Source organism: Phaethon aethereus, assembly GCF_964289735.1.
Source record: "Phaethon aethereus genome assembly, chromosome: 15".
Classification (NCBI taxonomy): Eukaryota; Metazoa; Chordata; class Aves; order Phaethontiformes; family Phaethontidae; genus Phaethon; species Phaethon aethereus.
This window is the reverse complement of record NC_138591.1, coordinates 1,116,752-1,141,181: the sequence shown is the minus strand read 5'-3', so window position 1 is coordinate 1,141,181 and position 24,430 is coordinate 1,116,752. Positions and strand designations below refer to the sequence as shown.

Here is a 24,430-nt window from a genome sequence, read left to right as displayed (position 1 = left end):
CGGCTCCGGGAGCGATAACGTGGCGAATACCGGTAACCCAACGTACTCGGGGGCTGGCCCCAAGCTGCGCAGGCTGCCCCGTCCCCGCAGCCCTGCCCTCTGCGCAGCTTTCATCATCCCCTTCAGCCAAAACTGTCGGCGCGTCATCGAGAGCGAGGCCGGTGGGTGCCGGGAGCATTAACCAGGCTGGAGCTGCTGGGCTGCGGCTGGGACAGACCCGTTAAAAGGGCGCGGGTCTCCCCACGGGGATGCGCCGTGTGGGCCGAGCAGTGCCGAGGGCAACGCGATGGAGCCTGGGCACGAGCTGAAAAGGGGGAACGAACCCGTGGGGGCAGCCCCAGGTAAGCGCCGGGCAGGAGGCAGGGCTGGGGGGCCGGTGCCGGCAGAGCCAGGGCAGCGCCGAGCCCGTGCCGGCAGCCCGTGCCGTGCAGGTGCGGCAGCCCGTGCCGGCAGCCCGTGCCGTGCAGGTGCGGCAGCCCGTGCCAGCAGCCCGTGCCGTGCAGGTGCCATACAGGTGTGGCAGCCCGTGCCGGCAGCCCGTGCCGTGCAGGTGCGGCAGCCCGTGCCATGCAGGTGTGGCAGCCCGTGCCGGCAGCCCGTGCCGTGCAGGTGCGGCAGCCCGTGCCGGCAGCCCGTGCCGTGCAGGTGCCATACAGGTGTGGCAGCCCGTGCCGGCAGCCCGTGCCGTGCAGGTGCGGCAGCCCGTGCCATGCAGGTGTGGCAGCCCGTGCCGGCAGCCCGTGCCGTGCAGGTGTGGCAGCCCGTGCCGGCAGCCTGTGCGTGCAGGTGTGGCAGCGCATGTCCCGGGAGGCTTCCCCCGGGCCGGGGGAGTCTCGTGCCTCCGGCAGGCACAACCCCTCCATCTCTCCACGCTGCGTCGCGGGGCACAGCCCTGCCGTCCTTGAAGCCGACGGCGAAACATCACCTGGCTTCAAGAGCAGCGGGCTGGGCTCTTCAGTGTGACTTGGGGCAAAGCAGGAGGGGAAGGGCAAGCGTCGGCACGGGCTGTGAGGCTGGCTGCTTGCCCGTCCACCTCAGTCTTGCACGTTTTTCTCCTCTCGGCCTTCAAATCTCTCTTCGGCTGCTGCCGCCTCCTGGGAGGGCAGAGCCGTGCGGGAGCCGGGGTTGTTTCGAAGCCCCGGGGTTGTTCTCACAGAACGTTTTGTGCTTTGAGCCAGATTCGGGGAGCTGGGGGAAGGCGAGGCCGGTTTACGGCCAAGGGAACGGTGCGAGCGGCTCGGGGGCCGCGGGGCAGTTTGCCCAGGTCTGACCCGCCTGAAAGCAGAGCAGGTTCGCGCCGGCAGCGCGGTCCCGTTCCCGGCCCCGAGGTTACCCGAAGGCAGAGCCCGCCGCGCGGGGCTGCGGCGTGGGCAGGGGACGCGAGAGCCTTAAGCGGAGGCGTCCCACGGGCTGCCTGCGGGCGAGGGAGCGTTTCAGGCGCCCGGGGAAGCTGGTTGCAATGTGCTGGGGTCTCAGTGCCGTGAAACTCCCAAGTAAGCGATGGATGGTGGACAGGACACGCCATCCTCCTGTAGCCGTCCTCGCCCCGGGCGCGGAGCGCGCCACCGGTACGGCAGCGTCGAGGAGTTTGCGGTGGCAGAGCCCTCCCGAAGGCAGTGGGCAGAGCAAGCGCTGTGCGATGGAAATTGCTCCGAATTTCTGGAAAGCTTACGAGGGCATAGGTAGGCATCTGTCACTTCTTGGAGGGGAAGGCAAGGCTGGCGTCGCTCACTCGTTCACAAGTCCCCTCCTCGTGCTCAGTCTATAGGATAGTCCCTTCTCCTCCTCCCAAAAAAGCCAAGAGTGGAACCGTGGCACTACTCCTGAATATCGCTTTTCCCCATCTGGGGCATTGGAACCGGCTCCCCGGGGCTCTCTTCCCCGCCCGCAGATGGTGAGGAGGCGGCTCTGCCTCCAGCAGGCACCAAGCTAAATCCGCCGGCGCTGGCGTGCGCTGGCACCTCAGCAGCGAGCGGGGCTGGGCCGGACCCTGACCCCCGGCTTACGCTGCGCCGAGCGAGCCCGGTGCCGGCCGCGTAAGGGAGAGCGGGGAGCCTGCAGCTCCCGCACCAGCAAACATGCAGCACGGCGCCCGCCGGATTCCCTGAAATAAATAGGCTTTGATGGATCGCGTCCCTTTTAGCGCATCAGCGGAAAACTTCAAATATTTATATCGTTAGGGACGTGTGACAGAAGTATATATATTTTAAAAAGGCAGGTGCTTGAGTGGCAGTCCCGTATTTGAAGTTCAAATACTTACCTTCAAATCAATGCTATACAAGAGGAAGAGAAAAATAAATTTAATATCACTTTTGCAAAGAAAACAACCGGCCGAGCCTCCTCCCAGGCTAAATGTGCTTTAAAGATTGACTGTGCAGCTGTAAAAACTATTGATGAACTGTAAACATGAAAAGATCGCCCTGCTCGTAGCCTGTCAAAAGCATTAGGTTGGAAATGCTCTGTGCTCTGCTCCAGCATGACTCACCGAGTCCTCAGCAAATGTGTTTATTTGTAAAGATCCTTATTTCAGAAATAGTGACCTTTTTAATGCCTCGTGCAGCGAGCTCGGAAATTCGAAATTGCCTTTTGGCAACTTGCTAGTCTTGCTGAAGCTCTGACAGTGCTTTCCGTGGCGATTTACGTATTTTTAGCCTTGGTATTCTGCACCGTGGGGCTCCCTTGGAAAATGATTTGCTTTTCGCAGCCCTGGGACTGCAGTTCCGCATCTGCGGCGCCGGGCTGAGATCGGGCTGCGCGGAGGGCACGCAGGGGTGGGCTCGCGCGCCTGCCGGGCCCTTCACGGCACGCCACCGAGCCGCCTGCCGCCTGGAACCCGCCCTGGTTTTACTAACATCCTCCTTGAAAATGGACCGCGGTATTAGTCGCAGATGCGAGCGGCTGCTTCACTTTGGAGCGGGGAATAAAGCTTCGCTGTGCTCTGGCCGGCTGCCGCGCGCCGAAGCGCCGGCTTAGCTCTTCTGGCCGTCACGCTCGCCGTCGCCTGCTTGCCCGCCGGGCTGCCCGAGCTCGGGGTCCGCGCCCGCCGGCACTCGGCCCCCATCGCCGGCCCTCCCGCGGTCTGCTGTCGGTCGCACCAAGGCCAGTTTGGTGACCAGTGACCTCGTCGCTCTGTGTCCGTGGCCTGTCCCCTCGTTCCGAGTCCCCGCTTGTGCCGTCCCGTACCAGCAGCTGGAGCGGTGGAAGGAACACGGCGGCACCGCTCCTCGCTGCGCCGGGGCGGGCAGCCGCGGGCAGCCGCGGGCAGCCACAGGCAGCAGCCACACCGCTGCTGCGGGCAGCCAGCCCGCCGCTGCCCTGCCGCGCAGCCGCTCCGTCCTCACCCTTCTCGGGAACTTCCCGGCGAGGCATTCGGCATCGCTGTTCATCGCTCAGTCGGCTTCTTCAGCGCGTCCCTTTAAGCTCTGCGATACGAATATGCTGAATATGAACTGCCGCGCTTGTAATAACAGTTACTTAACATTTCTCAGCCCCATGACTAAGGCTTCTGCCGCTTGTGTTTGGTAACGCGCGATAGCATTGCTCCTTTCTGTTGTTGTTCATCCGAATGCATCAGGGAAAGATGTTTTGATGGTTTTTCTACTGTTTGTTTGCGCCCTTTATCAGCGCTCCACAATTTCCAGTTGCTGATTTATATTCAGAGTTACGAATATCTCCTTTCTTCTTTTTGTTGGGCATCTTTTTATTTTTATAGCTGTTTACATATTAGCCAGGCAGCTTTTAAACTGATGCAAACTCCTGTCGCCGTTAGTTTTGGGGTAAAACACTCTTAAATCATTCTCTATTCACAGTCATGCTTTTATGCTTAAATCCATTCTCCTAACGGCTTTGGCTTATAATTGTTTGCTGCTCTGTGAATTGACCTTTCAAAGCACCAAGAATATATGCCAGTGCCTTGGACTTGCCTCTCTCTGCCCATAAGAAGCGTCATCGAGTCATGATTGCTTGGACTTGAGCAGCAACTAGTTTGTAATTCTGTGATCCATTCCCCTTCAGCTGTCAACACGGAGTCTAAAATAGCACTCCCCTGCGCTAGATGCCACGCTTCAGAGCTATGAAATCGTCGTTTATAGGTTTTTAGAAATTCAGAGGACATTTTAATACCGGCGAAGTGAAAGCTCCAGCTTCCCATCATAATGCAGCTTTCTCTCCTCCGTGTTAGAAAGAGGTGCTTGAGCAGCCTCTGGTATGATCTGGCCTCTGGCACAGCTCGGGGTTTGGAGCAGGCACCAGAGCACCCCGTCTCTGTGGATTATCTTTGCTTAAACAAGTTGCCGGTAATTCAGACAGAGGATCCCAGGTTTTTACACTCTCGACGCCTGGTTTTCCCACCTGGCTCCTTCCGGGCAGGTTTTATCATGGATTTCCAGTGTTCTGGCCACACAGATCCCTGCAGGGCTCGGAAACAGCACGTGGGTCAAACCCCCTCCGACAAACGAGCGAGTCTGGACCCTTCCGTTCGTTGTCCCAGCCGAAGGGCTGCCCCTTGCTTTCTTGATGAGTTTTGCCCTCGCCGTCTTGTCGTCGTGCTGGAGGGGGGCTCAGTTGTCCCCTGGTTCCTCCCCCCTCTTTTTCTGCTGGTTTAGTGCTTCCGCGTCCTCCAGCCGCCTTCCCGGGGGGGTTCGGGAGCCGCGGCTCGTGGCGGCAGCGGTACGGTGGGGTGTTCGCTGGCAGAAAACTCGGCGCCGTGCTGGCGAGGCCGCGGAGGCTGAGGGTGGACCCCGTTAACGGGAGCTTCAGCGATTCCGCGCCTGCGGAAAGGGCGCCCTGGGAGCTGGGCAGGGGCGGACGCTGTCGGCGCTGTGAAGGATGTCGGCCGTCGGGCGAGGGACGCTCGGCGTAGCCCTGCGGCGGTTCGGTGGTGGGGTGCGCCGGCTAGAGGTACGCCAGCAGCGGAGAGCAAAAAACCATCAGAGTGACGGGGCGAAGGGGAGAAAAAGACATCGCTTGACGCATGGAAGTTGTGTCCAAAGAAGAGGAACAGCAAAGGGCGTGAATTTCGACAGGTTAAATGAGGAGCCGCCGTGAGGCGGGCGCAGACGATCGTGAAGGACAACGCGCTGAAGGCGTAAGCAGCAACATTAAAATCCTCACTCTCAAACGCGTCCCCGGCCGCTGCAGGCTGGGTGTCTGGCAGGCGGCTGTGGCTCAGGCAGCGCCGGCTCCCTGCGGCGAACCGGGGGCATTTCTTCCCGCGGCGGCGGTCGCCAAACCTCGCTGCGGGGCCGGGCTCTGGGGAGCTGGGAAGGGAGGTTTGGGAAGGGCCCGGGGGGAGCGGCCCCACACCGCTCGCCCCTGGGCGAGGCCGCCGTGTGAAACCGCAGAGGTTCCCGGGGCACGGAGGCTGGGGGCTGGCGGGGGGGCCAGCGCGGACCCCCAGCGCTCTGCCCAAAACGCGGCCGAGCACCAAGGAGCGGCGCAGCAGAGAGCAGAGGACGGGGCTCCTCGGCAAAGGCCCGCGGCGCGGACCGCGAGGCAGCCTGGCGGGAGGGCGGAGAGGCTGACGGCGTTCCCTTTGGACGAGGACAGAAGGACGCACACGGGGAGGAAGACCTTTGCCTGGGGACGCATGGCGAGGTCCCTGCGGAGAGCTTTTGGACGCACCAGTTCTCGGCAGCGATGGGAAAGGGAAGGGGGGTGGCAGGGATTGACCCCAGCTCTCCTTCCCCCAACGGGCACAGAGCTCCCGCGCCGCGGGACAGACCCTTTCCCCACGTCCAACCGCCGTGATCCAGGAGCCGCCCGGGGCTGAGCTGGCTGCCCCTGTTAGCGATAGCCGGAGATGAGGCTGGAGGCAAACCCTTCCCAGAAGCTCGTCGGTTAAGCCAAGTGCATCTAAAAGGTTCATTAAACGAATGAGAGCGGGATCCTGCCCTGACTGCGTCTGCGCAGAGGGACGTCCCGGTGCCTCGGGCACGGGGATGCTCAGCCAGGGCCGGGGCTCCCGCTCCTGCCCCGTCTCTTACTATCAGCATCTCCGAGCAGGCAAACGAACAGAAGATGATTATTTTTTTAATTGCCAGAATTGTATTAATTTAAACGGATAAACTCGATCAGTGAAGCTCATTAATTTCTAGCACATGGCTTATTCGGGCTGATTCTGGCTGCTCCAGCGCTCATTTCGCTACCACAGGAATGTCAATTACGTTTTTAAATACAAATCAATGTTTAGTCATTGTTAAAGATAAAACATGAAACGGTTTCCTTAGACACGCGGATGAGCGCTGCCCTCCGCAGCCCGACCCGAGGGCAGCCGGCTGCCTGCCGCCGTGCCGCGGAAGGGACGGCAGCGCGTTGGCCTCCCTGCGGGTCCCCGGGCCCCCATGCTCGCCGCAGCCCCCGGAGCCTTCCTCCCCCACCCCGGACGGCCAGGGAAGCCCGGCATCTTCCCGGGAGCTGGGCTGGCAGCGGCGCGATTCCCTGCCACGAGCTCCACCGATGCGGAAGCATGGAGGGAGGAAGGAAGGAAACCCAGGGGAGCGCGGGGGGAGACGCTGGAAGGCAGCTCCAGTGCATTACCTGATTATTTGTATAATGAGAGAAACAAACCTAAACCCTTGAAGCACAGTGCTAGAAATTACCCATAATTTTTCAAACTTTTTTTCCTCCTCTATTATTCAGAATTGTTTTGCTTTTCTGAACTGCCTTGTGTAGGTTGCAACAACCCCACAGATTCCAGGATGGGAGGTGATGAGTCACTGTCAAAATGTAGATCTTATTTATTTTTTTATTTATTTATCCTTTTAGCAAAGCGGAGGGAGTAAAGTCTCCGTGACACACGCCGATCGCCGGCACCTCGCAGGCTAAAACGGGCAGGAGCTCCCAGCCCACCCATGGGTGCGAGTGCCCGCGACCGCCCCGATGTGTCCCCCGCGGGGATGCCCGTCACGGGCAGCGCGGAGCTGGGTGCTGCTCCCCAAACCCTGCTGAGCTGTCGGGGATGCGGCGGGGGCTCGGTTCTCGCCCCGCAGCCCGTGTGTTTGCACCGGCCTCAGCGCCCAGCCGGCGCCGGCACCGCAGAGCCCACCTCTGCCGCCTCCTCGCCGTTGCGCTCCTTTCATTTGACTTGGGTTTTTTCCACTGTTTTTTTTTTTTTGTGTGTGTGTTTTTTTTTTTTACAACAGGAAAAAAAGCCTTCAGAAAAGGCATATCTGTGTAGGTGACTCTGCTCAGACACCAACCACCACCAGAGAGAGGGGGAGAGAGTGTGAAGTAGAGATGGAGCCAGAGAACGCCGGTGCCCCGGTGGGAAGCGGGTGTGGGGCTGCCGGGGCGACGGCAATGTGCCGGGGGAGAGCGTGGTGCTGGGGACGAGGGCTGGTCCCGCTGGCCGGCGCTGGGGACCCCGGCATCCGTCCCCACAAGGAGAGAGTAACACAGAGCAGGGGGCTTTCTTAAACCAACGCCCAGGTTTTGCCTTAACTTAGCGGCTCCCCGGTGGAGCACCTCTGGGTGTGGGTCTGGGGCGCGCGTGGCAGCCTCACCAGCCGTCCGTGACGCTTCTCCAAGCTGCTGGTGGTGTCTTTGAAACTGGGTTGTATCGGAGGCTTCGCCACATGGGAGGCGAACAAGGTGCTGGGTGCGGCTGGGACCCCAGCAGCTCTTCCCGGGGACACGGGACGGAGCTGCTGCCGGTGCCAGCGCTCCCGTGGTCTCTGGGTGACGGCCGGGTCTAGCGCAGACCCGAAACCCCGGAGCTTTGCAGTCTCTCGCTGGGGACCTTATGCAAAGAGCCTCAGGATCCCTCGCGGAGCGTGAAGCTGAGGAAGGGAAGAAGTAAAGATTAATTTCTTTCCATCTCTCCAAGCATCTGGGAGGTGGGTGGGAGGTAAAAAAAGATGAGCCCTGAAGTTATAATTCCTCGGAGATATTTAGGTATCTAAATAGGTGCAGAGCCCAAGCATTTCCAAGGATGTGCCGCAGGCACTTTCCAGCTAAGCTTGGACTTCTGATTCTCCAAAGAATATTAATTTTCAGAGAACTTAAACCATAACGACCCCACCGCTTGCTTCAAACAGAGCTGGTGTGACGAGGTATCTTTAGGAAGGCCACTACTGTAAACCGCAACGCAGGAGATGATAACTCCCTTGAATTTACTGGGAGGTGCGGAGAGCTGAGGGCTGAAATGTGACCTTGCCCCAGGAGTTCTCCTCCTGGCCGAGCCAACCAACATGAGGGGAGAGAGGAGTTTTGTTCTCGTTTAAGAACAGTGTTAGCTCATCTTCCCAAGCCTAAGTCTTAGTTTGCACACTGAGCAGTAACAACCAGAATAGTCCCTGGAAAACTGTTCCACTGGATTAAAAGTAATGAGATTTTAAAAGCATAACTAGAGCTCTTTAGTCTTCTGGCTCTCTGGGTTAGGATTGATATTCTTAGCCGTACTTTCACCATCATGAGAATCGTAGCTCCCTCGCAGCCCCCTTCCCCCCCCCAGCCCTCCCTGGGGAAAAGGGCTTTGAGAGGAAAAAGACCCGAGATCGAATCAATTAATTGCCTTTGCATTTGCCAGTAAGCGCAGTGTGGAGGGTACGTACATCGAAACACAAATGAACTAAAGCAGCGGTGACAAAACCCCGCTGAAACGAAACATCACCCTGCGTAAGGCAGCCCGTGTCCGGGGGAGAAGGGGTGACGCGCAGGAGGCAGGCGTTCGTCACGTCATTTAACGTGCGGCTCGAGGATGCTCTGATCCGGTGGGGACGAGAGGGATCGAAGAATCACGCGGCGCGCGGGATGAGAAACAGCCCCGCGGGAGGGGAAGGGATGCCTTTGCAAAACCAGCACATACAAAATGTGTTACATGAGTTCATCTCTTCCTAATTAAATCCGGGGCAGGGCTTGCTGCAGCGAGCCTGGAGCCATCGGGCAGGGACACCCCGGAGGCACGGCGTGGCTGACCATCCCATTGCCACGGACAGTGCTTACGGGTGGAAAGTGCCCGGGAAGGTTTGCCAACTGGAGAGGGCTGTCCTGCCGTGCCTGGGGACGCTCGGGGTGCCCCGGGGCCGGCCGCTTGCCAGAGGGTGGCCCCTGCATTAAAGTGGGACCCTTAAATGGAGAGCTTGAACCGAAGCTGGGTGGAGGGATGCTGCTCTGCTGCCGGCCACGGGCTTTGCGTGGGCTGTGAAGGACGAGGGTGGAGCAGGCGCCTCGGGGGAGCTCACACCTACGCGACGGCAGAGCTGGGGTCCCTCACGCTGACCCTGCCGCGGCGGGTGCCCCGGCCCCCCCCAAGGCAGGAGGGCCAGGGAGAGGCTTCCTGCGGGGCTCAGATGGTTCCCTGAGCCGCGGCCCGAGGTTCGGTGTCTGGTAGCGGGGTCTGTTCTCACAGCTTGCTGCAGCGGGGGAGAGAGACGTGGGGTGTGGGGAGCGGCAGCGCTGCTCGCCCCAGCGGGTCCGTCATGACCCAGCACAGAGGCTGGGGCCGCTCGTCCCCCAGCGCAGCTCCTGGCCAGGCTCCTCCGGCTGCTCTCCTGGCATGCTGGCTGCTCCTCCACACAGTTTGGAAGCGCCGAGAGCTGCTCAGTGCCCGGCTACACGGGAGGTTTTAGCCCAGCCTGGGCAGGGAGCGCGGTGCCGCGCTGCACAGCCGAGGGTTTCAAGGCCAGGCTTGTCCTGGCTGGCCCCACGCCGCCATGGCTCGGCGACGGCACTCGGCTTCCCGCCTGCTCGGCCAGGCTCACCCAGGCACGCGCTGCTGTTGGTGTTACTGCTCTGTTGGCCGACTTACCAGACTTTGACGTACCAGCCCTCGGGGCCGTACCTCCCCTCCCTGGGCACTGCCGGGGGTCTGCACTGCCCTGCCGCCGCCCCCGGAGCTCCTGGAGCTGGCAGCCGCGGCAACCGTGGGAGAGCACCGAGGCAGCGGCGGATTGTGCAGCCGCAGATGCTCCTCCAGGGAAGAGGGGAGGAAAGCGCAACGGGAGGGCATGTAACGTGACAAAGGATTATCTTGCGGGCTCTGAGGCTGGCACTCGTCCAGCTGCTGCAAACCGTTGTTTTTGTGGCTCCTCACCAGTGCCTGTTGGCCGGGCACCGTCCCCGCCTGTTTGTGCCTCTGGGGGACCCCAGAGCGTGCGCTCGCGCGGTGAGGCCGCGCTCGCTGACGGCCGTGCATGCTGGACGCGCCCCACACGCTCTCGAGCCGGACCTTGCTGGAGGAGGGGACGGGCAAGTCTGGTTCCTCGGTACAGAAAGAGGCAAAGGGAGAAGCCGTCCTGTGCCGGGCAGGCGAGGGGAGGCAGCGCCGGCTGGCCGGGGCTCCCCGACACAGCCCCGCTTCCCAGCCTGGAGGCTCCGGAGCGGGGCTGCACGAGCCGCCGTGAGCAGAGCTGCTGCTGCCCGTCGCGCTCTGGGCAGGGAAGCGCAGTGACGAGCTAAGTTGGCTAATCGGGATTCACGCTAATAGGGAGAGAAAATTACCCAGATCTACCACAGCGGCAGCTGAGCGGGGAGTGGATAACCGCAGCAGCACGCTGCCTTTGCTGGCGCTCTCCCGCCCAGCAGATGAATTAAACCCAAGGTGGTGTGACTCACGCACGCAGCGCGGTCGCGTCGCAGGCATGGGCATCAGCTGGGGAAATTACTCGCGAGCAGGCTGGGATGTGCCAAAACCGGCGGCCCCCGGAGCCCAGCACGCTCCCGGGGGAGGGGAGGGGCCAGGGGCTCGCAGCTGGCTGCCGGCGAGGGGCCGGGTGCTGCCCAGGCCGGGTGTTAGTGGGGGCTGAGGCTGTGAGTGCCTGGAGCAAGCGGCTGAGCCTGTCCCCGCGCCGGGACGGCGTTCCGGTGAGTCCCGTGCTGGCCAGTCCTCCCCAGCTGGTTTGCGCACGCAGCTGCCCCCAGCACGGGGCGGGGGAGCGGGGGCATCTCCTGCCTGCGCGCGCAGCCGCAGCCCCAGTCCTGGCCGGGGGTCGGAGGCCGCCGGGGAGCGGGCGGCCGGCATCGCCTCGAGTCCTTGCTGCGGAAACGTGGCCAGGGCCGGGAGGCTCCAGAGTTTGAGGACTCGGGCACAACCCGCTGCTTTTACGCCCGCGATGTTGTAACGCTGCCTTTACTGAGGCCCAGCGGCAGAGCCAGGGGAGGAGAGCCCGCGGTTGCCCCTGCCATCGCCGGGGGACGGGGAGCCGGTGGCTCAGGACAGGCCGTGCGGTGTGCGGGGCGCGAGTGCGTGCGGCCCGGCTGCTGGGGGGACGCGCCCCCGGCCAGGAGCGGCCGCCCCATTCCTCCCCGGAGCCCCTTCCAGCCGCACCTCCCCGGGCAGCGCTCCATCCGCAGGGAGCGTTTTGGGGGTGACGGGGGCTTTTTGTGGTTTAAGCCTTGTTGTGGTATTTGTTTGCAGGCTGGGAAGTTGTGTGTCAGGGGACCCAGCGGTCGCCATGGCGACGAGCATCGGTTAATGAACGGAGGGAGTAAAGGAGCCAAAATAAATGTCAGCGCGTGCGATAGGTGCGGTGGAGCCGGCCAGCGCGGCAGGCAGCGGGGCGGCCCCCTCCCCGCCTGGGGATGCCGGTGGTGCTGCCCTGCCCGGCCCTGCTCAGGCTGGGGCTCCCAGTGCCTGGGGGGCACAGATTCCACTCACTCACCTGCAAGGTGCAGGGCGAAGGGCCGGCGAGCGAGGAGCGTGGCGAGCCCCGGCTCTGCCGTCTCCAAACGTGCAGCCCCCGGCCCCGCCGCGGCACGTGTGGGTTGTCCTCGTCCCGCCGGCACCGGGCAGCTGGAGCCCTGCTGCCCGCCTGCCTCGCTGCCCGCAGGGACACGATGCCCGGCGCCCGCCGCAGCGCTTGGCAAAGGTTGGCGATGCTGCCACGCTTTGCCCCTCCTGCCGCTCGGCCATGCCTGCCCCGTGCCTCCCTCCGCAGCAGGAGGGAACTGGTGTTGGGTCCCGCAGCAAAGGCTCTGCCCCTGCCCCGGGGAAGTCACTTGATGGGTTTTTTTTAATTTTTTTTTCCATCCCATCTCTGTTGCAAAGGAGGCGTTAGGGCGGGACGGCCAGGGCTGAGGGAAGCAGGGAGGTTACAGACCCCGGTGGGGCAGCGCAGCTGCGTGCGGTCCTGGCTGCGGGAGGGACGGACGGACGGACGGACGAACGAGCGCCGCGCCCCGGGCGAGCCCCGCGCCCGGCCCTGCCAGCCCGCGGCGCGGGGGGCTGTTCGCATCCGCACGGGACGGCCCCTGCGCTCGCGGGTGCCGCCTGCTCCAAGGCTTCCCCCCGCCCCTCGCGATCACGGATTTCCCTTCGACGTTGTGTACGCCACAAGCAAGGCCCCCGGGGGTCCTGGCTCGTCCGCCCTGCGCTGGGTTTCGGTGCGGGCTCAGCAGCACAGGGAGCCTCAGAGAACTTCAAAGAGATCAAGCCCAAGGAAATTAGTATTCTCATTTGCACGCTGCGCTGATGGGCTGATTCAGTCTCTAAACTCCTTTCCCACGTGGCACCAAGGGAGAGTTTCCTCTCGCTAATCCGATGACGGCCGCTGGCCCGGGAGGTTGCTGCGGAGGGTGATGTTCCTGCGCTGCCCCGGAGTCAGGGAAGCTCTTGCAAAGTAAGTCCTGCACGCTGCGCGGGCATCCCTGGCTGACAGCAGCTTTGCAGCCATTAGAAGTCGGAGAGGGCAGACCTGTCCCCCCGGAGCAGGTCGGGGCGTCGGGGCTCTGAGGCAGAGCGAGGACCCGGGCATTCAGGGACCAACTGGAAACGGAAACCTTGGCGCTGTCCCGGGAGCGACAGCCCCGCACTGGGTGAGACTGGAGACGTGTCCGGGGGCACCAGGGGCGTCCAGGCGCACACTGGCCCTGCGCGTCCTTCTGGGTGCCTCGGGGTGTAGGGGTGTTTTGGGGTGCTGCAGGTTGGCGTGGTCCCACTCTGGCAGCATGTGTCCGATGGCTGGAAATCAAAGGGAAGAACGTGGGGGGAGCTCTGGGGTGTGTGGGGCAGAGCCCTGCTGGCAGGTACAGGGAGAAGGTCAGAGAAGGTGGGCGAAAACCCAAAAGCTGAGAGGAGGTGGAGGATGGGAGCTGCCGTCCTCGCCGTGCCCGGTGCCTCGCCAGCCCCGCTCATGGCACTCGTTCTCAGCCTCCCCTTCACCCGCAGTTCCCAAAGCAACGGGAGCAGGCGGTTCTCCCTTGGATGCTGCGTCTCCCGCTTGGATGACAGCCTGCCACCTCCAGAGCTTCATCTCCAGGCTTTAATTGATGCCTGTCACGATGCTCAGCTCCCCCAGGCCCGCAGCCAGAGAAGAGACTGGCAGCGCGCCGCTGTGCGGGACACCGTGCGGGCTGGCTTCGCTGGCTGGGAGCCCTGTCCCCTGGCGGCACATCCTTTCTGGTCCCATGGGAGAGGGGACAGGGCCAGCGTGACCTGACCACGGGCTCCAGCATTGGTGTAGCGAGGGAACTGCCCTTCCTCTAGGGAAACGCTGCAGGAATTCCTCCCGCCTCACCCTGCCCCTTGCCACAGCAGAGAAGTCACACTCTGTGCCTCAGTTTCCCCATTTATAACATCAAGCATTGTTGGCGCTGCAGGGGAAGCACCGTGCATACTCTTGCATTAGCATTTGCCGCTTGCTTTGGAGAGGACGGCTCTGCAAACCCTGCAGACAGAAGCCGGGCCCCAAGAAGCCGTGTTCCCGTCCGGCACCATGGCCCGAGCCGAGCTCTGAGCCATCCCCAGCAGATACCGAGCGCGGCGCTCGCTGCCTTGGTGCACTGCCCTGAGGAGCCAGCTCACAGCCTCCACGGGGTGATGGGCTGCACCCGTCACAACAAACCCGTAAGTGCAACTGGGAATAGCCAGGGCTTTTTTATTATTTCTTAATGCCTTTAATTTCATGCTGCCCGTACATCAGCAGCACGGGGAGCAGGCTGCTGGGGCAGGCGGATGGATGAGCAGAAGAGGCGAGAACCCGTTCGCAGCCAGTCCCTTCCCCAGGCTGCCCCACAAGCGTCCCCGCCGTCAACACGGCTGTGCTGCCCCGCACTCGCCCCGCATCCACATCTTGCAGCATGTAGCTGAGTCCCCAGTACATCACCTGCCTGAGCCTGACTCGTCCTTGGCTTTTTCCTCTGGTGGCCCCATTGCACGGATTTGGCACAGGAGAGAGCTGAGCCCCAAAGCGCAGCGAGGAGAAAGCCAAAGCAAACAGGCAGGCGTTTAAAGGCGAAATGCGTTTGTTTTGCTTCAGAGGCAGGAGGGGAAAAAAAAGCCACAGAAAAAGAGCCTTTTTTTCCCAAATGCTAAGTGGGAGGCCAGCAGATGCCGGAGCATCTGCCTCTTTCCCCAGGCCTTCCAGGCAGTGTTGCCAGTGCCCACCACGGTGGGGCTGCTCTCGTCCCCACTCCCGAGTCATGCCGTGGGGACCCATGGCATGTGCGGAGCAGCCGGGGGCTCCCGGTGGGACCGTGCCGTGGGGCGGGTGGCACTCCTGCCCATGCCAAGCTCAGCTGCGATGTCCACCCATGGCACTGGGTGCTTATCCACAGTTGTGCGTGGGTGTGCACACGTGGGTGCGTGCCGTGGGGGACGTGTGAAAGCAGGCTGCGTGGGGTACAGACAGGTCGCCTCGGCGACTCGCTGCCTCCTCCGCCCGCTGCCCCAGCTGCCTGCGTCCCAGCCACTGAGCAGGGCTGAGAAGCGGCAGGAAAGGGTAAGCAGGCTAGGAACTTTTTGTAGTCATTTAAGTGAACTCATCAGTGCCTCCAAAAAATCGCATCTCGGAAGCTCAGCTGCGGCCCAGATGTTATTTGAGCAAATGTGCTGAGCATCGCTGTCTGTGCGGCAGCCTGCGCCCCGCATTTGTAGGTCAGCAGTAAATCAAAGTTGCTCTTTCATACAGCCGAGGGGCCGGGGCAGAGGAGCCGAACCGGGAGGACCGGGCTGGTCTCGGTGCTGCAGAGCCCTGGGGTGGAAGCTCTGCGCCCGCTCTGACCCCGGTGCCGTTGTTGCCTCCCGCAACAGGAATGTGGTGTGGAAGCAGATGACCCCGACATCTCGGACCGAGCCCTGGGCTGCAGCTGTGGAGCACTTTCCCCAGTGCATCTTAATAAGGTGTTGCTCGGACCTGAAGGCCGGGAGGGTTTATTTACAGCTGCATCGATTCTCTGTCAAAACCGATGAGGGGCTTGCCTGCATGGATGGGTGCTGGGAGCCAGCGAGTGCCAGCCCTGCTTCGCTTCGCCTCCCCTTCCCTGGAGAAAGCAGGAGCCAGGCGAGCCTTGCCATGCCCACGGGTGCACCGGGGAGCGGGGGAAGCTCGGCCACGGCCGGGCAGAGGCCGTGCCGTGCTGAGCACCGCTGAGCTCCCGGCAGGTCCGCGCAGTGCCGCGCAGCCAGGGAGGGGAGCGGGAGCTGCATTGCGGAGAGCCTCTGCCCATGGCTGCCGTGGGGCTCTGGGGGGAGCAGGGCAGCTCGGGCACCTCCTCCCAGCTCAGCGGCGGTGCTAATGGCAGGACTTAGTTGGAGATCTAAACGTGCAGCCCCACCGGAGGGGACCAGCAGTGCTTGGAGCATGCAGGAGCATCCGGGGACCAAACCGTCCCCGGGGACTGGGGGCAGTGTTTGGGGTTGCTGACAGCCCCATGCCAAGCGGTGCCCCAGCAGCTCCTGGGCTGCCGCCGTGCCGGGCCCGTGCCAGCCCTGTGCAGCGCGTCCGGCAGCGCTCCTGCCAGTGCAGAGGGGTTTGAAGGTTTCCTGGCTTGTGTCTCCCCAGGAACCTTCCGAGGAGTGTGCAAGAAAATCGACCACTTCCCTGAGGATGCGGATTATGAGCAAGACACGGCCGAGTATCTCCTCCGTGAGTCTTCTTTCCCGTGGCGCGATGGAGCTGCGCGCGCTCCCGGGAGGCCCCCTCGTCCCACGCTGTGCTGGCACCCCCTCCCCGTCCCCCAGCACCTGGAGCTTCACCCAGCAGCTGCCCCCCAGTGCTGGCAGGAGGCCGATGGGTCACAGCTCCCCAGGCTCCCCGTGCAGCAGCAGTGCCCCTGTGGGTTACCCGAGCACGGCCACATCATGCCACCGTAGCAGTGTTAATGGCACGTTTGCGGGGCACCCACTGTCCCCACAAGCCCGAGCTTGCGGGGGTGCGAGAGCTGCCGGGGACCGGGACCCCACAGGTCCCTGGTGTGGCACCGCAGATGTGCCGTGTTCGTGCCGCTCTCCCTGTTCCCCGAGTCTCTGCAGCCAGGCTGGATTTGCTGGCGCTCGCCGGGAAAGCACGACGAGCGTCTGCCGCATGCTCTGCCAGCGGCAGCCGAGTGCAGGGAGATGGAGTGAAAACAGAGCCGGCGGCTCGCCTGGGAAAAGTGGGGTCCTCCCGTCTCGCGAGACGGCAGCGCTGCGGGGCAGGACCCGCGGGGCTTCTGCTTGGGGGGGCCTGACGCTGGGTGGGGCTGACCCTGCAGAGAAGAGGCACCGTCCCCCGAGCGCTTTGCAGACACGTGCACGAGCGAGCGCTGGGACAGCGAGGCGCAGGGTGCCAGAGGCTGGGTGCAAGTGATACACACCCTGACACGCAAAGCAACACAGGCGTGCACCGCCCGGCACGTCGGCAAACACGCACGTGTGTGACAGCCTGCGACACCCGCGCAGCAAAAGCCTCATTTGAACACCTAAACTTCCAAACAAGCACGAGCAGAAGGCAGCAGGGGCACACGGCAGCCTCGGAGGCGCTGGCGTCCCTGGGCGCTCGCTGAGCGGGGAGGAACCCCCAGGGACGAAGTGACCCCCGGCGCCCATCGCCCTGTGCCCAGGGCAGCGGCCCCTGCCTGATGCAGCTGCTGCTTGTCCAGATGTTGCTCTGAACTCCCCATTCTCCAGCTCAGCAGGGAGCCATCAGCTCTGCTCGCCCGTCTAAGAGCTGAAGGTGCTTAATGGAATTGGCTTGCAATTTTAGTAGATGAGCGTTTAAGTTCTTCTCCCACCCCCTCCCACCTTTAAAGTAAAAAATCTATTTTAAAGCCCCCGGAATGGCATTTTAATGGGGCTTCTCTGTATTTCTGTGCTTTTAATAAAGGTCCTAATAGGGGGATGAGAGCCCAAACCAAGGCACAGTGTATTTTTGGTGCAGCAGGTAGTGATTTGCTGCATTAATTACTCTTTACTGTCATTTTGGAAGCTGAACTACTGATAGGCCACGTAGAAAAGACCTTTCTTTGTGTAGCGCTCGGTCAGTGACTCCTGAGCGTGCAGAGACAGGCCCTGCGGAGCTAATCCCCCGGGGATGGCGCCCGGCACCGGGGTCACGGCGTCACACGTGGTGGGCTCGGGGACTTGGGCTTCTTGTTCAGTTTGATAATGTTTCTCCCCTATATCAGAAAATGACTTTTTGTTGAACTTGAGGCATGTTAGTTTGTAAATTCCTGACTTGCAAAGCAGCCGCGGTGGTTCGGGGACCCAAGGGGCAGGTTCCTGGCCCTCGTGGCTGGCAGCACTGCTCCTTGCCAGCCTGGTGAGATCCGGGGGGTTTCTGCAATCCCAGGCTCCAGGGGCATGTCCACAGCCAAAACCCATGGGTAGTGTTTGGTAACGGGCAGGTAAATTGCTAATGCTGACTGTGTGACGAGGCTGGAGGAAATAATTCCTTGAAATAGCCTTGAAGTTCAGGGTTTACGCTGTTTTTGTGACAGGAGGCCTAAATCAGAGGGTTTGCAGGGCTGATGCTGGGCTCCAGAGCAAGCGGAGCAGAGCAGCTCGGGGACAAGCAGAGGATGCAAAGCGGGGACCGGTGCTGGGTCTCCCCCATCCCCGGTGACGCTGCAGCAATTCTTCCCGGGCGCTGGCGCAGGAGGTGCCGGCAGCCCCCGCTGCAGGAGCGATGCCGGGGGCTGACCCTGCCCTGCTCCCTGTCCTGCAGGTGCGGTGAGAGCATCCAGCATCTTCCCCATCCTCAGCGTGGGTCTGCTGTTCTTTGGGGGCCTGTGCGTGGCGGCCAGCGAGTTCTACAAGAGCAAACACAACGTCATCCTCAGCGCCGGCATCTTCTTCGTCTCTGCAGGTAGGAGCTACCCGGCGGGGTCTGGAGCGGGGCGGCTCTCCTGGTGCGGAAGTGTGGGAGGACACGGGGGAGGCAGAGGCGAGTTGTGGGTCCCCTGGGGGCCGCCAGATTCTGGGGTTCGTGAGCTGTCTTGTCCTGGTGGAAAAATCCTCATGGCAGGACAAAAAAAACCAGCAGAGGTTTCTGGCAGGTGGTCACCGTGCTAGACAGCACCTTAGCACCCACCCTGCTCTGCCCCAAGCGGTCTCCATGCGGGCACTGCCCCAGGAGGGGCTCACGGAGCGCAGCCATCTCGCCGGGGGAGCACGTGGCCCCAGGGCAGGTTTTGGGGGGCTCTGCCCTCCATCACTGCCGAGCTGCAGGTGGCAGGGCCAGGCGAGGGCAGGTGCTGTGCTGGCAGCAGCCGGGACCAGGCGGCAGGCGGAAGGGCTGCCGCAGTCCTACAAGGAAAATCGCTCTCTCTTGAGAGGCCATTCCTTCTGGATTACCCATTTCTCTGTGCACTGTTCCCCGACACTTCCGCTGATTATCGTATGACAATGTCTTTGTCTCAAGGAACTGCTCTATTTTGTGTTTTTCTTCTCCCCACAAAGAGACAAATTACTCTCCCTCCTTCGGCTGGCAGGAGTTGCTGATGCAGATGAGAAAACAACAGAAAGAACATAATCAATTAATTAAGTAAACCCAGGAATACATCAGCCGCTCCCCAGCCCTGCGGCACAGCCCCACGGTGCTGCTGTCGCCGGTGCAAAAACTGCCTGGATCCCAAAGAACGCTGCCGGGCCCCACCAGAAATGAAAAGAGATGGAGCCATTCCCGCTTCCCTGTGCCCCCAGGGCCGCGGCGAGCCGGGGTGCGTGCCGGCGGGGTCCCCTCCACGCCCTGCGGGTTGGTTCTGCGCCAGCCGCGGCCCCAGTGCCCAGCACTGGCTGGGCTCCTGCAGTCCATTGCTCAGCAAAGCAAAACCAGCTCTTGAAATGTCCTTCTCCTAAACAAAACAGCGGTTGTTCTTCCTGCCCCTCTAATACATGTGACTATACGTATATATTGTATATATTGGGTGCATGTGAATGTAGGCGTATACTGGGGACAGCGGCAGAGGTCTGTGAGGGGTTTTGGCACGGGAGTCGGTGCCCTGTGGGACCTGGGGCTGCAGCCATGGCCCCCGGCACCCTCCCTGCCTGCCGGGCACCTTGTGGGGCGTGGTGGGCAGGAGAAGGGCTGGGCACCTCCGGGCTGGGCACCTCCAGCCCGAGTCCCTCTGCTGCTGGGAGGGGGTCAGGGTGCTGCTGCTGTGCCCCATCCCTCTCCTGCTGCTCCAGCGAGTGCCTCTCCCTCTCGTCCTCCCCTGAAGGTCTCAGCAACATCATCGGGATTATAGTCTACATCTCGGCCAACGCGGGGGACCCAGGGCAGAGCGACTCCAAGAAGAGCTACTCCTACGGCTGGTCCTTCTACTTCGGAGCCCTGTCCTTCATCATCGCCGAGATGGTGGGGGTGATTGCCGTGCACATGTACATCGAGAAGCACCGCCAGATCCGCGCCAAATCCCACTCGGAGCTGCTGAAGAAATCAGCCTTCACCCGCCTCCCCCCCTACAGGTACCGCTTCCGCCGGCGGTCCAGCTCCCGCTCCACCGAGCCCCGGTCCCGGGACATGTCGCCCATCAGCAAGGGGTTCAGCACCATCCCCTCCACTGACATCTCCATGTTCACCCTCTCCAGGGATCCCTCCAAGATCACCATGGGGACACTGCTCAACTCGGAGCGGGACCACGGTTTTTTACAGGTCCATAACTCCATCCCCAAAGAGTTCAAGGAGTCTTTGCACAACAACCCGGCCAACAGACGAACCACGCCGGTCTGAGGCGGGCAGGGGTGTTTTGTCAGGCTGCATGACATCATCCTCGTGACGGTGTAACCCGTGAAATCCCGTTTTTAAGGACAAACCCAGGTGGCTCCCGTGCCCCTACCCGCAGGGCTGGTTTTTCACTCCCGAGATGCCACTGGCCAGGCCAGGCCACTGCGCCCACAGTGGGACCAGGACCCCCGCGCCCCTCCCTCCCTGGTGGGGAGGGGACGGCGGCTGTGCTGTGACCCTGGCCATGGTGCCCCTGCAGACTGAGCGGGGCCTCCATCACCACCCGGGACAGTGGCTTCCCGAGGTCTCCATCGTTAGTGTTGATCATAACCGCAGTGTTACCTTAGCTGTATGTCCCATGGAAGTGGCGATAGCCCTGTCTGTGAGAATCCTTAATCCGGTAGTTACATTTAAGCGAAATTGCCTGGAAGTCCCGAGTTTGAAGCACTGGGTCGGTGCTGTAGCGAGTGCTCGTGTTACGAAACCCCTTTCCATGTCGTGATGGACGGAGTGCTTGGGCTGGGTTCTCTGTGGAGTTTCGTGCATGCATTAAATAGCTTGGAATTCAATTTTGTCATGTCAGGTTGGAAGAAACATCCTTTTGCAATTTTCTGTGGTCTTGAAAGGGCTTCTTTCTTTCCTTCTTTCTTTCCTTTTTTCTTCCTTTGGTGCATTCAGGCCATGAAAGGACTCAGGAGCAGAATTCCTGCAATGACTGGTAGCAATTAGCCAGCGTTTAATTAACCTCTGATGTTGCAAGAAAATGAATTAATTCCCTAAAATTAATACACACACAGTCACAAGTTACTGTCTGGGCACAACCAAGGAGGCAACGCTTGACCTGGTGGTGTTGAAGGAGAAGTTGGGCTGATGGCTGGGCTGCCGGCCACGGGCTGCGTGCGGACGGTGTATGATTCTATAATGGCTGGGAGATCGATGAGGAAAATAACAATAAAATCGTCCAGTTTGGCAAGCAAGTTACTTGACTGAACAGGTTGCACTGACCCTGCTGCGGGCAGCTGGCAAAGCACACGCTGTGTTTCACAGCAAGCCTCCGCGTCTCCCGCCGCTCTGGGGGGTGCCCGGGATAGGGGCTCCCCGGCTGCAGGTGGTCTGCGGGAGCAGCCCCCCCGCAGCCCCCCCCCCCGCTCTCCTGCCCTTTGCGGTGCTGCCCCGGTTCATGTAGCGGGGTGGCTGGTGGGGTGTGGGGTGCACAGGGCACTGCGGGGTGGGCGTGAGGCCGCCGAACCTGGGTGCCGACGGGGTGACCGCCGCAAGGCGAGCGGCTCAGAAAGCCAATTACCCCAAAAGGTGCCGCGGTGGGGTGACGTCCCCTCCCCGGGGGCAGCCGGGCATCCCGGGGCGGTCGCGGCGAGACCCCTCTCCCAGGGAAACGCCGAGTTCAGAGCCAACTGCGAGACCCCCCGGGGACACCCCTCCCGGCCGCGCTTGCTCCGCGGCGTTTGCCTGCTGGGCGTCGGCGCACGCCCGGTCCTCGAGCTGCTGGGTGGGCACATGCCAGCGACCTGCGCGGCACCGGCGGCCTGCGCGGTGCTGGCGGCCCGTGCGGCGCCGCAGCCCCGGGCGGCGCGGGCGGGCGGGGACGAGCTCAGGCCTCAAATGCCGAGGCCTAGTGTGCCGGCTGAGCCGCCTTCGCTGGCCGGAGCGCAGCTTGCCTGCATGGAGGCGGTTTCAGAGCAGCGGGTCTTACAATTTCACGCGTCCCTTAATTGAAATCTTCTTTAACCTTCTGACGAAAGCGCCGGATTCCCGCGGAGGATCCCCCGGAGGGCTCATTAGGCAGCCACAGGTAATTAGGGGCCAGCGGAGCTCTCCCTTAGACACGCTCTGCAGAAGGGACGCATCTGGTGTGCGTTTCTTTGAGCAGCCTTGCCCGGGGTCTCCTGCCCAAAGCCGGAGCATGGCCGGTCACCGGGCACGTCCTCATCCTTCCAGGAGCAGCGAGCGGGTCGCTGTGGGAAGCCCGGCACCGGGGCCGAGCCGGAGCGAATCCCGCTGGAGCCCCATCCGGGGCCGCAGGCTGCGCGCAGGGTCTTCATCTCCGTTACCGCTTACTTGCTGCCATTGCGAAGGGGGATTGCGTGAGAAGACCGAGTCAGATGCTAATTAGGCCTCTTAATTGCCGTAGTCGCTGATTGCACATATTAAAAACAGTTGAGGAAGCGTAGCACTCTAATCTTAGGGAAATACTTAAAGGCGTGAACAGACTGGCAGTGTAAAATGCGGCTTAAGCTGCGTTTTAACTTCCCTGGCGTGCGGCTGCCGGTCTGGCCGGGGCTCCTTCCCGCAGCCTTTCACCAGGGGGTTGCCCTGCGAAAACAGCGGCTGAGCAAACGCAGGCTTTGCTTTATTGAGGTATTAACGCAGCCCAGAGCTCTGACCGTCCTTGCCGAAGATCTGAAATTAAACCCTTACTGAAGATGAATGCAGCAATCTTGCTAGGGAGGTCTGTGCGCTCCCGGAGCCCCCGGTCCCTGCAGCTTGCCGGGGTGCAGCGGGGAGATGCTGGCCTGGGACTGAGGGTCCCCCAGCGGGCGAGCGGAAGGAGGGATGCCCGAGGGGCAGCTCTGAGGGGCTGGCTGCGGGCATCAGGGCACGCGGAGCAGCGCTTTTAGGCAGGTCATGAGAGACTCTGATCATGGAAACACGGGTTGAAAGCCACACAGAGACCTTCATTTAACTGTCCCCCCGCGCTGGCGGTGTTACCCGCAGCGGTGCCGGCCCCGGGACGGGTTATGGTGTAGCAGCTCCGGCGGCTCCGACACCGTGCTGAGCAGCCGCTGCCCGGAGCCTGGCAGCTGCAGGTAAGGAACCCTGCTTGCCTTGATCAGGCAAAGCACATGAAGAGAGTACGTTTCTTAATTAAAACCAAACCCCACAACAGGAGCAGCAAAGCCCTGGCCGTGCGGGAGGCCCCTTTCTGGGCCGTGGGCTTTGCCCCGGAGCAGCGCGGCGCCCGGCACGGTTTGAGCCCTCCTTGGCCGGAGGAGCGACTGTCCCCATCCCCAGGCTGGCTCCTGGCATCGGCATGCCTTAGTTCTCGGGGAAAATGCCTGACCAGCTGCAGATAAATTAATTCCTGTGGCATGGCAAGTGTTGATAATACAACTAAAAGTGTTTTTATCATTATCAGTGCTGCCGTCATTTATATTTATTGCCATTGTGGCAGCAAATCAGAGCAACCGTTTTTTCAGGGGTCAGGATGGTGCTGTGCCACGTCCTGCGCACACACGGGACAGTTGGTGCCTTCAGGTGTTGTTAAAGCCACATTCAGGGCAATTTGTGGTTTTTTTGAGGGCCATCGAGGCAGGAGATTTGTTGGGAAAGGATTTTGCTTCGTTTCAAAGAGAGGATTGATTTTCTGAAGTTAACCAAGTTATCCCCTAAGTAATTGAAAAGAAGCGGGAGGTGCCCCAGGACGTGGGCTGGCTGTCACCTTTCCCTGCACCGTGCTGGGTGCTGCAAGGCAGGCGAGTGCCAGAGGGTCAAACAGCAAACAGTTTGCTCTAACTTGAGGCTAAATTTATGACCTGAAGCTGTTTGTTTCTGAGGCAGCGTAACTCCAGCTCCTGGTGCCCCTGCCGTATTTGTTCCCATCCCCGCAACTCGTCTCAGTCCTGCAGCTGGCTCGCTGCAGGGCTGGCGGCGTAGAGCCCCTCCGCAGTGGTTAGAGGAGTGGGGAGAAGATCTCTAGAGCTCCTGCATCAGGGGTGCCATAGGTGTTGGGCTACCTGTGCAGCATCTGCGTGAGGAGCTCCTGAACAGAACTGAATAGAACACAATAGAGTAGAATTAGAATTATAAAACCATTTAGGTTGGAAAAGACCTTTAAGATCATCAAGTCCAACCATTAACTAGAGTATAGAGTAGAGTAGAGTAGAGTAGAGTAGAGTAGAGTAGAGTAGAGTAGAGTAGAGTAGAGTAGAATAGTTCAGTTGGAAGGGACCTACATCTAGTCCAACTGCCTGAGCACTTCAGGGCTGACCAAAAGCTAAAACGTGGTATTAAGGGCATTGTCCAAATGCCTCTTAAATATCGACAGGCTTCGGGCATTGGCCACCCTCCTGGTACAGAAATGCTTCCTTGTGTCCAATCTGAACCTCCCCGGGCGCAGCTTTGAAGCGTCCCTACGCGTCCTGTTTCTGGATCCCGGGAAGAAGAGACCAGCACCTCCCTCTCCACGTCCCCTCCTCGGGAAGCTGCAGAGAGCTGTGGTCCCACGCCTGGAGGGAACCGCGTGACCAGGCCATACACGGCTGGGACCGTGGCACTCGTCATCAAACTGTTCCATGATGGCACACGGCCGAGCCGGGCAGTGTCAAACGCTGGCCTGGGGAGGGGGGAGGACGCGGCGGCAGGGGCACCGTCAGCCAGGGGCTGGCAGCTCCACGGCCCCCGGGCGGCTGCGGCGGTAGAACCACCTGAGCGGCCTCGTGTCGTGGTGCTGGGAGCGGTCTGCAGCCTCCCCGGGCGAAGCGGGGCCATTTGTTTATGAAGGGAGAGCAGGCAGCCGGTGATTGAAGGTGTTTACTGCCACGTGTAATATC

At 61.5% G+C, this 24,430-nt stretch overlaps 1 protein-coding gene across 1 annotated transcript in view; it reads left to right on the top strand.

Moving 5' to 3' along the window:
• Positions 1 to 20,113, top strand: part of CACNG3 (calcium voltage-gated channel auxiliary subunit gamma 3) — a gene marked incomplete at its 5' end in the record, with an annotated part of 32,084 nt that extends 11,971 nt beyond the window's left edge. Inside the window, 3 exons of the mRNA XM_082006845.1 lie at positions 15,720 to 15,803; positions 17,862 to 18,002; positions 19,357 to 20,113. Of these exons, the coding sequence (XP_081862971.1) occupies positions 15,720 to 15,803; positions 17,862 to 18,002; positions 19,357 to 19,868 (737 nt within the window). The 3' untranslated portion in view covers positions 19,869 to 20,113. The remainder of the gene's footprint in view (positions 1 to 15,719; positions 15,804 to 17,861; positions 18,003 to 19,356) is intronic.
• Between the last annotated feature and the right edge of the window lie 4,317 nt (positions 20,114 to 24,430).